General features: G+C 46.4%; 1 protein-coding gene across 2 annotated transcripts in view; it reads left to right on the top strand.

Annotated features, from left to right (window-relative positions):
- The window catches only part of Sf3b2 (splicing factor 3b subunit 2), a 20,922-nt gene that overhangs the window by 3,453 nt on the left and 3,587 nt on the right, over window positions 1-13,882 (top strand). Inside the window, exons 5-18 of one of the 2 annotated variants that reach the window (XM_029472726.1) lie at window positions 518-635; window positions 3,497-3,603; window positions 3,898-3,994; window positions 4,262-4,353; window positions 4,601-4,816; window positions 4,945-5,082; window positions 5,239-5,319; window positions 5,480-5,707; window positions 7,181-7,330; window positions 7,970-8,059; window positions 8,167-8,274; window positions 11,847-11,954; window positions 12,179-12,321; window positions 12,444-12,545. In XM_029472726.1, coding sequence (XP_029328586.1) covers window positions 518-635; window positions 3,497-3,603; window positions 3,898-3,994; window positions 4,262-4,353; window positions 4,601-4,816; window positions 4,945-5,082; window positions 5,239-5,319; window positions 5,480-5,707; window positions 7,181-7,330; window positions 7,970-8,059; window positions 8,167-8,274; window positions 11,847-11,954; window positions 12,179-12,321; window positions 12,444-12,545 — 1,778 coding nt within the window. Of the gene's footprint in view, window positions 1-517; window positions 636-3,493; window positions 3,604-3,897; window positions 3,995-4,261; window positions 4,354-4,600; window positions 4,817-4,944; window positions 5,083-5,238; window positions 5,320-5,479; window positions 5,708-7,180; window positions 7,331-7,969; window positions 8,060-8,166; window positions 8,275-11,846; window positions 11,955-12,178; window positions 12,322-12,443; window positions 12,546-13,882 lie in introns of both variants that reach the window. The other variant, XM_021151745.2, reaches the window with a different exon arrangement.

Genomic DNA, 13,882 nt, shown 5'->3' with positions numbered 1-13,882 from the left:
AAGGAAAGGAAAAGGAAAGGAAAAGGAAAGGAAAAGGAAAAGGAAAGGAAAGGAAAAGGAAAGGAAAAGGAAAGGAAAAGGAAAAGGAAAGGAAAAGGAAAGGAAAAGGAAAGGAAAAGGAAAGGAAAAGAAAAGGAAAGGAAAGGCAAGGAAAGGAAGCATCAACAACAAGTATGGAGACATAGAGGAGGTACTAGTTTTGTCCAGGTCGTGGCTGACCTTAAGGGGTAACTATAAGAAAATGTCTCATGGTTCTTTCTAATGGTTTCATTTTTGTGTATTAAAACTCATTGAAAAGTAGAATTCTCTTCCAGAAACCAGAAACTTCCTAGGCTTTTTCATATTTGTTTTTAGGAATTTTCCATCATGATAAGTTTCTAGTTTTATTATTAGCATGCAAACATAGGTGTGGGGAAGATGACCACCTCAGTGTCCCTGTTCTCCTTTGAAGGAACCCATTTGTCAGGGCTATGTGCCAAATTCTTTTCCAAGCTGAGTCCGAACTTCTTTCTTGTAGGCAGCCGTGTTAATGGAGCAGGAACGGCAGCAGGAGATCGCCAAGATGGGCACTGCAGTCCCTCGGCCGCCTCAGGATATGGGGCAGCTGGGTGTCCGTACTCCTCTGGGGCCTCGCGGTAAGACCCTGGAGTGGAAGGGCAGAGCAAAGTTGTTCTTAAAACGTTTCCTTTATCTCTGTGTGGTGGCATGTGCCTGTAATCCTGCTGCCAAAGCTGTGGCGGAAGGGAAAAGGTGGTCCTAGAATTTATAGGAAATTCAAAGATGTCTGGGCCACTTAAACCTTTTCTTAATTTTTTTAAAATTGTTTGTTTTTGTTTTTCTTTTTTTAAAGATTGATTTATTATATGTAAGTACACTTTAGCTGTCTTCAGATACACCTGAAGAGGGCATCAGATCTCATTACAGATGGTTGTGAGCCATCGTGTGGTTGCTGGAATTTGAACTCAGGACCTCTGGAAGAGCAGTCAATACTCTTAACCGCTGAGCCATCTCTCGAGCCCTGTTTTTGTTTTTCAAGACAGGGTTTCTCTGTAGCCCTGGCTGTTCTGGAACTTACTCTGTGGCCAGGCTGGCCTTGAAAGCAATAATCTACCTGCCTCTGCTTGCTGAGTTCTCGAACTAAAGGCACACACCACCATCTCCCGGCTTGAAAACCTATCTTAGAAAGACTAAAAGCAAGCTGGGCAAGGTGATGAACACCTTTAGTCCCAGAACTTGGGAGGCAGAAGGATCTCTGTGAGTTCAAGACCAGCCTGGCCTACAAAGCAAGTTCCAGGACAACCAGTGCTATTATATAGAGAAACCTTGTCTTGAAAAAATGTTTTGAAAAGACCCAGAGCCTAGAGAGATGGCTCAGTAGTTACGAACACTTAACTGCTCTCCAAGAAGACACATGTTTGGTTCCCGGTACCCATATTAGATGGCTCACAGTGTAACTGCAGCCAGAGAAAATCCAGCACTTTGTTCTGGCTTCGAAGGCCTCTCATGTATACCCACAGACACAGATGTATAATTTTTCAAAAAGAAAAAAAATCAGAGCTGGAGAGGTGGTTTAGTGGTTAGGAGCCCTGGCTGCTCTTCCAGAGGACATGGCTGACATATGTAGGCAGAATCCAGATACACATAAAATAATAAGCTTAGCTGGGCAGTGGTGGCACATGTCTTCAATCCCAGCACTTGGGAAGCAGAGGCAAGTAGATCTCTTTAGTTGGAGGCCGGCCTGGTCTACAGAGCCAGTTCCAGGACAGTCAGGGCTACATAGAGAAATCCTGCGTGGATAACAAAAACAAAAAACAAACGAAAAATAGTAAGTTATTAAAACAAAAATTTCTTCTACTGGGTTTGAACTTAAAGCTTTGAACACACTGAGCCTGAGCTGGGGCATTTGGCTCTATTCTCAGCACTTCAGAAACTTGTAAACACAATGAGCCCTCAGTAGATAGTGGATCTGTAGCTAAGCACACTTCATATGACTAAGTGGAAAGTAAAACAAGTTTGTTGTATCTGGGCTGGAGAGATTTGTAAGTAGCCCTTGCAGAGCACCATCCACATTGGGTGGCTTCCAGCTGCTTGTAACTCCAGGACATCTTACGTCCTCTTTTGGGCTTGGAGGCACTGCACTTCTGCATATTCTCCCACATACACATACATATAATTAAAAAAATATATATTTAAAGCATTAACAGACTTTGTCATTTCCTAAGCTTCAACAGAACTATTCACATAGCATTTGCATTGTAATGGGTATTCTAGATGACTTTAAAATACAAAAGTATTTATAGATTCTGTATAAATCCTGTGTGTAAAAGGCCTTGAGCACCCTGATTCCAGTATTTGGGTGGGGTCCTGAAACAAAGTCTCTGTGCACCAAGAGACGTGTGTGTGTGTGTGTGTGTGTGTGTGTGTGTGTGTTACTGAGGCTGGAGAGATTGCTCAGTGGTTAAGACATTTGCTGCTCTTGTAGAGGTCCCAGGTCTGTTCCCTGCACCTACCTGAGCGGTCACAGTCATCTCTAACTCTGCTTCTTCCTGGGGACGCATGACCTCTTCTGACCGGTGCACATACATCCATGAAGACAAAAAACCCGTCGAATCTATAAAAAGTTACTTGCTGAGCTTGGTGGTACATACCTTAAGGAGCTGATCTCTGTGAGGTTGGGTCCAACTTGGTTTACAAAGCAAGTTCTAAGACAGCCTGAGCTACGTGTAGTGAGGCTCTGTCTCCCAAAACAAAAACAAATGATTACTTGTGTCAGCTATGACTGTGCACATCTGTAACCTGTAAACCTAGTAGTCAGGGTGCCGAAGAAGGATCCTGAGTTTGAGCAACACGACCCTACCTCCCAAAACCCAAAGAAAGGCTGGAGAGAGAGCTCAGCTGTTTTGAGCACTTCTACTCTTGCAGAGTGCCCAGGTTCAGTTCCCTCATGCTGGTTTATAAACAACACCTACATTTTTAGGGGAACTGACCCCCTCTTTAGACGTGCAGGCATCAGGCATGCATGTGGTGTATATAAGTATGTGCAGACAAACAGTCATATACATAAAATAAAAATTTAAAAACAACAAAAGAAGAGGCTGGAGAGATGACTCAATAAGAGTGCCTGCTAGTCTTGCAAGGGAACTGCATTTGACCCTACCACGTACACTGGGTGCCTCATAGCCGCTGGAAACTACGACTTCCGGGGATCTGACTTGCTGTTATGGCTTCTGTGGCTACAGCACACATGTGAAATATGAGAGAAGAGAATAGAAAAGTAAATCTAGGAGAAAACTATAACAAGTATATGGCATGTCATGAATTTTCATATACGGTGTGTACTCCTGTAGCTAGCCTGTGAACCAAAACCCAAGCGTTGCCGGCCACCCAGAAGTAGTAGTTGACCCTTTCATCACCCCTTGCCCTGCAGGGCGCCCATCACCAGTGAGAGAATTCTGACATTGCACTTCTTTTTTGTCTTTTTTTCTTTTCACAGTAGCTGCTCCAGTAGGCCCTGTGGTCCCCACGCCTACTGTTTTGCCCATGGGGGCACCTGTTCCTCGCCCTCGGGGCCCTCCCCCACCCCCTGGAGATGAGAACAGAGAGGTGAGAGACTGTTGACTCCTATGGTCAGAGGTTGCAGTTTAGAGGGGGCTGCCTTAGAATCTCAGGGAGGTCTGTGAAGTGGGGCTGGGTTAAATTCTTGGGTACAAGTAGGAGCCACACTTAGCTAAAGCGAGTTTTTAGGGTTAGGGACTTGAGACATTTTGGGCAGAATTCTGAGGGCTGCAGAACCTGGTATGTTGTATTTATCACCACCCAGTAGCCCCTCCAGTAAGAGCTGGAATTAGAGGAGGAAGGCATTGGGTGTCAGCCCTTCCGACTGGGTGTTTCTGGCAGATGGATGATCCTTCTGTGGGCCCCAAGATCCCCCAGGCTTTGGAAAAGATTCTTCAGCTGAAGGAGAGCCGGCAGGAAGAGATGAACTCTCAGCAGGGTGAGTGCTATTGCATCTTGATGCTGCAACACAGGCCTGAGCCATGATGTTGTGCTATAAGCTGAGGCCTGGTCCTTCCTCCCTTCTCAGTCCCTGAGAAAACCGTGTAGAAAACGGGGTGTGGTAGCACATTCTTGTGATCCCAGCGCTTGGGAGGCTGAGGTAGGAGGATCAAAGTTCAAGGTCATCCTTGGTTCTGTGTACGTCATAGACCAGCCTGGGATGGTTACAGTTAGGGGAGTTGATTGTCATACTCTTCCCTAACAGAGGAAGAAGAAATGGAGACGGATACTCGCTCGTCTCTGGGACAGTCAGCATCAGAGACTGAGGAGGACACGGTGTCCACATCCAAAAAAGAGGTTTGTGATGCAGCTTGTCTGGGAGGATCATGTCGATTTCCTCTGAGCTTCTTGGCTATCTTTCAATTGCCACGAAGCCCTTGAGTTCCAAGTACTGTGGATACATTTACAACTGAAAAGGCTGGGGCTCCGGGTGCACAGCAACGCTCTGACATCTGCCCACTTGGATGAAGACTTCAGTTCGGAAGTAGTGAGGCAGGCATGGGGTGCAGATTCTCTGACTTAGGTAGTTTTCCTGTCTTGATAGAAAAACCGAAAGCGTCGGAACCGGAAGAAGAAGAAAAAGCCCCAGCGGGTGCGGGCAGCCTCGTTGGAGAGCTCTGGGGACCGAGAGAAGGAGTGCGGTCGGCCCCGNGGCTCAGACCCCGCTGCCGCCGACGTGGAGATTGAGTATGTGACCGAGGAGCCGGAGATCTACGAGCCCAACTTCATCTTCTTCAAGAGGATTTTTGAGGCTTTCAAGGTACAGAGGGTGGTGTGCTCTGCGTGGCCTAGCTTGCTGAGGGGGGGTGGGGTGGGGGGACACTGAGTCCAGGCATCAGAAAAGGTGCTGTGCCGAGACCGGAACCTCCCCGTGGTCTGTCTCCTCAGCTAACTGATGACGTGAAGAAGGAAAGGGAAAAGGAGCCGGAGAAGCTTGACAAGACGGAGAGCTCTGCAGTCCCCAAGAAGAAGGGCTTTGAGGAGGAGCACAAGGACAGTGACGATGACAGCAGTGATGATGAGCAGGTCAGGCCCCCTCCATGGGAGAGAGATGCAGGGCACAGGGAGGTGGAGTGTTTTCCTCAGAGACTATGGTAAAGGGCTTTCGTGGCTTAAGCATTGCCATGGCTGGCAGTTTGATTACCACCTGATGCCACCTAAGAGGTTATTATTCTCTTTTAGGAGAAGAAGCCGGAAGCCCCTAAGCTGTCAAAGAAGAAGTTGCGCCGAATGAATCGTTTTACTGTGGCGGAACTCAAGCAGGTTAGATCTGGAATGACCCAGTCAGCTCTGCAGCCTCGCTGGGACTCAGCCCCAGTTTGTTAGATGTTTTATAAGGCAGGCTTGGTCTGGGGATCATTGAATAAGAGAACACAGCTCTAACCAAGAGGTGGCCTTTCTGCAAACCTACTGTGCTTTGCAGCTGGTGGCTCGGCCCGACGTTGTGGAGATGCATGACGTGACGGCACAGGACCCTAAGCTCTTGGTCCACCTCAAGGCTACCCGGAACTCCGTCCCTGTGCCACGCCACTGGTGTTTTAAGCGCAAGTACCTTCAAGGCAAACGGGGCATTGAGAAGCCCCCCTTTGAGCTGCCAGACTTCATCAAACGCACAGGCATTCAGGAAATGCGAGAGGCCCTGCAGGAGAAGGTGAGACAGGCTGGGGCATGGCCTGAGTTTGGCTCCCCACACCCTTTGTAGCAGCTTGCCTCAGAGCTGGACTACCTGCCTTTTTCCAGTTCAGAAGTCAGCACTGTGTGATGACCGTGGGTCTGTTTAGAGTGTCACTCCTTTGTCATGTCGAGGTTCCTGGTCCTAAATCGCAGTTTTCTTCTTCTCTTTTGTCTGACTGCTGTTTGGTTTTGGTTTGTATTTAATGCACTTGTAGTTAGAGGTGGAATCGATGCTCGTCTTATTTAGGGTTGATAATTCTGTGCTGAAACACCATGGCCAGAAGCTGCTTGGTTGGAGAGGCAAGGGTTTACTTTACTCACAGTCCCAGCGTAGCAGCAGTTCCTCAGCTAAAGCAGCGAGGAGCTGACGGCCGGCCGGGGACCTGGAGGAGGAGCTGACGGAGGCCATGGAGGAGGCTGCTGGTTACTCTCCATGGCTTGCTCAGCCTTCTCTCTGAGAACTCAGGACCACCTGCCCAGGGCTGACCCCACCCACAGTGATTAGATCTTTCCTCTCAATCACTAATTAAGGAAATACACTACAGCAGCCGCTCCCAACCTGCAGGTTGAGGCCCCTTTTTGGGTATTGAGCCAAACTTTCACAGGGGTAGCCTAAGACCATCAGGAAAACAGGGATATCTCCATTATTATTCATAACAGCTGCAAAATTACCATCTATGAAGTAGCAACAAAATAAGTTTTAAGGCTGGGGTCACTGTTTTAGAGGGTGAGAGCATTAGGAAGGCTGTGTGCTGCCAGGTCTTAGGCAGGCATTTTCTTAATCGAGGTCTCCTCCTCTCAGATGACTTTAGCTTGTATTAAGTTGACATAAAACTATCTAGTGCAATGTGCGTGTGAATCTATGTCCTAAATGTTTTAATGTGTTTAGTACTAACTAAACTAACTAAACTAAGCGAAAAGCGCCTTCCGTTGAGCCTTTCGTTCTCCAGTCTTCTGTTCAGTTTCTGACTTATTTATTGCCACCTGTGTGTGTGTGTGTGTGTGTGTGTGTGTGTGTGGCTTGCCTGTGTCCATGTTCCTTGTTTGCGTGCACACCTGGTGCCTGCAGAGGTCACAGGAGGGTCTCAGAAACCTCTGGGTCTCCTAGCCTTCTGGGCTTGGAATTGTGATGCTGCCCTGTTAGTACTGGAAGCCGAATCTGCTTTTAAACCAGGGAGACAGCGCTCCAGCCCTGAGCGCTCCGGTCATATCTTGATCACTCAGTTACTGACACAGAAAGCCAAGGCGCTGTCTGTCATACAGTAAGTCTGTGTGTTCAGCATAGGTTGTGCCATTTGAATTTTCAGTATTGGTGTTGAGCTCAGGAACTTGTTGGTGCTGAGTTGCATTTTCAGAGTGAGATAAATGAGGTTCCCTTGAATTGGGCCAGGTCTTCTACTAAAGACTTGACTAGTAACCCAGTAATTCATCTCTTCTGCCGTCTTTACAGGAAGAACAAAAAACCATGAAGTCAAAAATGAGAGAGAAGGTTCGGCCGAAGATGGGGAAGATCGACATTGACTACCAGAAGCTGCACGATGCCTTCTTCAAGTGGCAGACCAAGCCGAAACTCACCATCCATGGGGACCTTTATTATGAGGTTGGGGAGGAGGCTGGAGGAGGGGCAAGGCTGAGTGTTAGTGTTGACTTTGGTTAGAGTCCATTTCAGAGCTGGTACAGCTGTCCTCAGCCTTAAAATTGTTCGTGCCTGCCATTCGTTGAGCTAGGATGAGTTGGGGTTGGTTTGTTTGTTTGTTTGTTTTCTCCAAACAAGTTTTTCCCCCCTGAAAAAATCTATAGCTCAAGCATTTGAAGTATGCATTTGAAGTGATGGTTGGTGGGTGGTTTAGGGACAAGATGGCCAAGCATTTTGTTTTAAATAGCAGAAAAAGTTTTATTTTTTTTCCCCTGATCTTTGAAATGTTAATCCCCATGGCATCACTTGATGTTTGTGGGAGGAGGATGCTGACGGTCGGTTATTCTGTCCAGTGACCTCGATGTACACACGTGAAAGAGCAGGTTCCATATTCGGCCTGTTTCTCACAGTGCATTAGCAGCACAGAGCCTGGCCTTCTTCCTTTTCTTATTCTATCCAGAACCTAAGTGGGAGCCAGACAACCCTCACGGGACTTTGTAACTGATAGAGATTAGGACCGCTTGCCTGTTCTCATGTTCTCATGCCACTGCATTCTCAGTATATCTAGAAGCCCCGATAAAGCAAGCTCTGCTTTTTCTTCAGGGGAAGGAGTTTGAGACACGGCTGAAGGAGAAGAAGCCTGGAGATTTATCTGATGAGCTAAGGATTTCCTTAGGAATGCCAGTAGGACCTGTGAGTGTTGGCTGAGTGGCTGGGAAAGCTGGAGAGGGGGAGAATGAGCAGAAAGGAAAGGCAGGGTAGGGGAAAGTAGGTAATATCCTGGTCTGTGTTTCTTACAGAATGCCCACAAAGTGCCTCCTCCGTGGCTGATTGCCATGCAGCGATACGGGCCACCCCCATCCTACCCAAACCTGAAAATCCCTGGACTGAATTCACCTATCCCTGAGGTGAGCAGTGAGCTTGTTTGCCTTCTTGGCTGCCTCTTTTTTTTTTTTTTTTGTCTTTTGTGTGTGTGTGTGTGTATTGTTTTTTAAAGACAGAGCTGCTCTGTGTAGCCTTGGCTGTCGTAGAAATCGTTCTCATAGACTAGGGTGACCTTGAACTCTGAGATGTATCTGTCTTTGCTTCCCCAATGATGGGATTAAAGGCGTGCTGGTCAACTTCCGGTTCTTTCGTTTTGGCTCTTGTTTATTTGCTTGCTTTTGGTTTTTTTTTTAAACAGTTTCGCTGTATATTCCTGGCTGTCCTTGAACTCATTCTGTAGACCAGGCTGGCTTTGAGCTCACAGAGATCTGCCTACATCTGCCTCCCAAGTGATAGAATTAAATGCCTGCCACTGTCCAGCTGGTTTTTTTTGTTTTGTTTTAATAGGGGATAATTTTGTTTTTTCCTTGTCTAGATCTCTTTCTTTTTTTCCTCCCCTTTTCTAGTCTCTCTCTCTGTTGCATACACAGGAATATGTGGGTTCATGTGTATGTGTTGCATGCACAGGAATGTGTGGGCATGTGTTCCTGTGGAGTCCGGAGCAGAATATGGAGTGCTGGACTGTCTTCCTCGTGGCTCTCTGTCACTTCCCTGAGATAAGGTCTCTCCCTGAGTGAGAAGCTTGTTGTTTTAGCTAGGGCTGGATGGGCAGTGAGCTCTTGGACCCATCTGTCTTCATCCCTAATGCTGGATTTATAGACATTAGCAGCCATATGTGGCTTAAGATTCAAATTCAGGTCCTGACCCTTGCAGAACAATGCCCTTCCTTACCCACTGAGCCACCATTTTTTAAATTTCTAAATTTTTTTAAAATTTAATTTTATTTCTAATTCATTTTTAACCTTCATATTCCATTCTCCACCCCTCTCCATCCCTCCAACTACACATCCTACCCACACTTCTTCCCTACCCCACCCTGTCTCCACATGGATGCCCTCATCCCCTGCCCCACCTGACCTCTAAACTCCCTAGGGCCTCCAGTCTCTTGAGGGTTAGGTGCATCATCTCTGAATGAACACAGACCTGGCAGTCCTCTACTGTATGTGTGTATTGGTGGCCTCATATCAGCTGGTGTATGCTGTCTGTTTGGTGGTCTAGTGTTTGAAAGATCTCAGGGGTGTGTGTGTGTGGGGGGTCCAGATTAATTGAGACTGCTGGTCCTCCTACAGAAATGCCCTCTCCTCGGCTTCTTTCAGCCTTCCTTAATTCAACCACAAGGAGTCAGTGCTTTTGTCCATTGGTTGGGTGCAACTATCTGCATCTGACTCTTTCAGCTGCTTGTTGGGTCTTTTGGAAGGCAGTTATGATAGATCCCTTTTTGTGAGCGTTCCATAGCCTCAGTTAAAGTGTCAGGCCTTGGGACCTCCTCTTGAGCTGGATCCCACCATTTTTTTAAAAAAGTGATAGATTTGGGCTGGAGAGATGGCTCAGTGGTTAAGAGCACTGACGGCTCTTCCGGAAGTCCTGAGTTCAAATCCCAGCAACCACATGGCGGCTCACAACCATCTGTGATGAGATCTGGTGCCCTCTTCTGGTATGTCTGAAGACAGATACAGTGTACTTACATAAACAAATTAATTAAGCCGGGTGGTGGTGCACGCCTTTAATCCCAGCACTCGGGAGGCAGAGGCGGGTGGATTTCTGAGTTGGAGGCCAGCCTGGTCTACAAAGTGAGTTCCAGGACAGCCAGGGCTACACAGAGAAACCCTGTCTCAAAAAACCAAAAATAAATAAATAAATTTTCAAAAAAAGGAGTAGATTTTATTTACTAATTTACTTTTTGTGTCTATGGGTGTTTTGCATACATCTGTGTGCCTGGTGCCTGCAGAGGCCAGGAAAGGGTGTCAGGTTCCCTGTGAGTGGAGCTGTGAGAGGAGCTGCTGTGATGAGGCATCTTTTGATCCCGAGCAGTTTTTATTTTAAGAAAAACCTGCCATGGGACCACTGAGGTGGTTTAGTGGGTAAAGGTGCTCACCACCGAGTCTGCTCACTTGAATTTGATCCCCAGGACTCACATGGCAAAAGAGAGTACTTTATGAGTGTCAATTCATTGTAATCAAAACTAAACACACAAAAACATAACAAAAACAACTTAAATTCTAGGGGCAGGTGGTGGAGCCAACAAACAGTTTTTTAAAAAACCCAACATACTGGATATGTAACAAAAAAAAAAAAAAAGAGCCAAAACTACAGCATACTTATGATAAAATATTCAATCATGATTGCTAAATACTGGGCTGATTACATAACTCAGGCAGGTGAAGGAGCTTGTGGCCAAGCCTGAGACCAAGTTCAATCCCTAGGACCCCCATAGTGAGCCAAAAAACTCTCAAAAGTTGTTCTCTGGTTTCTGTACATTTGGCACATGCACACGCACACACATTCATCATTTTTATACCATACAAAGAAGACAGGTTATTCACAACTTTTTATTTTGAGACAGGGTCTTACTATGTTGTTCCTGGCTGGCCTTGAACTTACTATATAGATCAGCCTACTTTTGAACTCACAAGAAATCTGCCTGCTTCTGCCTCCTGATACTGGAGTTAGCTACAGTTTCAGTACTCAAGAGTTACTACATTGTGTCTTTGGTGAAACTGTAAGGAGGCCTCTGATGTATACATGGACAGGTAAGAATTCCATCTCAAGGATGCCGTTACAGTTTCTTTCTTTTTGGTGTTTTTGTTTTTTGGTTTTTCGAGACAGGGTTTCTCTGTGTAGCCCTGGCTGTCCTGCAACTCACTTTGTAGACCAGGCTGGCCTTGAACTCAGAAATCCGCCTGCCTTTGCTGCCCAAGCATTAAATTATTTTTAAATAAACTTAACTGAAAAGTACTGAGAGACAAGTTATTGCAGTGAAAATAATATTGCCAAACAATTTCTATTTCATGAGGTAGATGCTAACCAACTAATTTTCCAATTTAGGAAGAATTGGGAAGAATAAATTAGAGTCCTGATTTTTAAAGAATTTGTTTTGGATTTAGGCAGTTCACACTATATCCCAGAGGAGGACATGAACCCAGCCTCTGCCCCTTGTCCTTGCTGATCCTGTAGCCTTGAGTTTTGCTGCTTTATTAGTTTTTTTAATGTTTCCTGGGAGGGAGGGAGGGAGACAGGGAGTGTGTGTGTGTGAGTGACAGGGCATGGGGGAGATCTCGTGTTTTCTTTCCCTTGTGTATGCACTTGTGCATCTGGTTCCTGTGCACAAGGAGGCCGGCCAGAGGTGAACAGTGAGTGTGTTCAGTTATTTTCTCCCTTATTTCCTCAACTTCTGGGTCTCACCCATTCAGTTAGACTGGCCAATAAGCCCCAGGAATCTTCATGCCTCTGACTCTCCAGGGCTGGGGTTACAGACTTGGGTCTGAGTGTTGCTTAGCAAGCACTAGTACAGATTAAACCATCTCTTCAGCCTCTGCTTTTTGTTTTGTTTTTAATGTTGTTCAGTTTTAGTTTCCAGAGTCTCTGTGTAAGTTGTGTCTCTTGGAGTGTAGCTTGTTTCTCGGACTTGAGCTCCTTCGTGTGTCCTCTCCTGCAGAGCTGCTCCTTTGGATACCATGCTGGTGGCTGGGGCAAACCCCCAGTGGATGAGACGGGGAAGCCGCTCTATGGGGACGTGTTTGGAACCAATGCTGCTGAGTTTCAGGTATGCGTTGACTGTTTAGTTTGATTTTACTCAGTGCTAGAAAGGTTAGCAGTAGTTGGTCTAAAGCGTCATTGTCGGGGAGTGGAGTGTGGTACTGCTCCAGTCTGAAGAGGGACATGTGTTCTTGAGGTACCGCTTTCCCACAGAAGATTGTCTCAGTGAACAGCAGGGTGGGGTGATAGACACAGTAAGTACTTGTTGAAGGAATGAGGAATTTCTTTTAGACCAAAACTGAAGAAGAAGAAATCGATCGGACCCCGTGGGGAGAACTGGAACCCTCTGATGAAGAATCCTCAGAGGAGGAGGAGGAGGAGGAAAGCGATGAAGACAAGCCAGACGAGACGGGCTTCATCACACCTGCAGACAGGTAGGCAGCGGGGCCTGTTCCTCCACAGCAGCCTGCCTGTCTGTGGGTCTGTCTGTGGTTTGTCTGTGGGTCTGTCTGTGGGGACTGCTCTTCATAGTGGGGCTTTGCTTCTTCCTGCACAGCGGCCTCATCACTCCCGGAGGATTCTCATCCGTGCCAGCTGGGATGGAGACCCCTGAACTCATTGAGCTGAGGAAGAAGAAGATCGAAGAGGCGATGGATGGGTGAGAGAAGTCACCAGCAGTGATGGGAGGGCCTTTACTTCAGTTGGTTTTCTGGATTGGTTGGCTGACTTTCTATTTTTCTGTGTCCCCCACCCCTTTAAAGATATATTTACCTTATGTATATGAGTGCTCTGTCTGCATGTATACCTGCATGCTAGAAGAAGGCATTAGCACTCATCTCTCCAGCCCCTCTTTATTCTCTTTTTAACAATTATTAAACACCAACTTTGTGCCAATGGGAAATCGGCAGGGTGGATTGTTGAGGTACACTAGTGATCAGAATAAAGTAACTGTGAGTCTGGCTAGCAGTGACGAAGCTGAGAAACCTGAGTAGTAGGTTGGAGAAGAATGCTGAATGATGGAGACGTTCTTGGAAGGCCTCATTGAAGAGTGGGTATTTGAACTAAATATTAGGAAAGAGTCAGCCAGTGTGGTCCCTGAGGCAGGCTTTTTGCATTGTCCCAGATTATATACCTCTATTTTAGGTGAGAACTTAGCATTGTTCCCTTTTCTGGTTTGCTTTCTATTGCTGTGATAAATACCATGACCTAAAGAAACTTGGGAGGAAAGAATTTATCTGGCTAACAGTTTACAGTCCGTTAGGAAGGCAAGGCAGGGCCCTGGCGGCAGGGCCTGAAGCAGAGGTTACGGGCGTGCTGCTTGCTGGCTTGGCTTGCTTTTTATGGCTTGCTCAATCTGCTTTTTTATACAACCCACGATCGCCTACCCAGGGGTGGCACATTCCTCACTGGGCTTGGTTCTCCTACAGCAAACATTGATCAAGAAATGTTTCATAGGTGTGACTACAGGCCAGTCTGGTGGGGACATTTTTCCAACCAAGGCTCTCTCTTCCAATTTGACTCTAGTTTGTGTCAAGATGACAGAAAACCAACCTACACACCCCTTTATCATGAAACGGCTTTCTTTTGTGTTACTTGTACATGTGCGCGTGTGTGTGTGAGGTGTGCATGTGATACACTAGTGTAGGACTGGAGGTTGCGGTCAGGTGTCGTCCATCGTTCTCAGCATTACTGTTTTAGACAGGATCTCACTGAACCTTGCTAAGCTAGATAGCCAGAAATCCCAGGGTTACTTGTGTTTCTGCTTACCCAGACCTGGGATTGCAGGTGTGTGATCTGTGCCCACTTTTTATGTAGGTCTTGGGTATCAACTTCAGAGCCTTAGTGACTTAGTCATCTTCTCAGCCTCAGATTTTGTAATATTTAAAAGTCCTCATTTTTGAGTAATTTTGACTATATAGAGTATTCGAGGTTGACTGCTTTTTTTCCCCTTCAGTCCTTCTAAGATGTTGCTCCAGTGTTTCTTTTTTTTTTTTT

This window comes from Mus caroli, chromosome 19 (genome assembly GCF_900094665.2).
Source record: "Mus caroli chromosome 19, CAROLI_EIJ_v1.1, whole genome shotgun sequence".
Lineage (NCBI taxonomy): Eukaryota > Metazoa > Chordata > Mammalia > Rodentia > Muridae > Mus > Mus caroli.
Note: the sequence above shows the minus strand (reverse complement) of the source record. Positions and strands in the feature narration are given on the sequence as shown.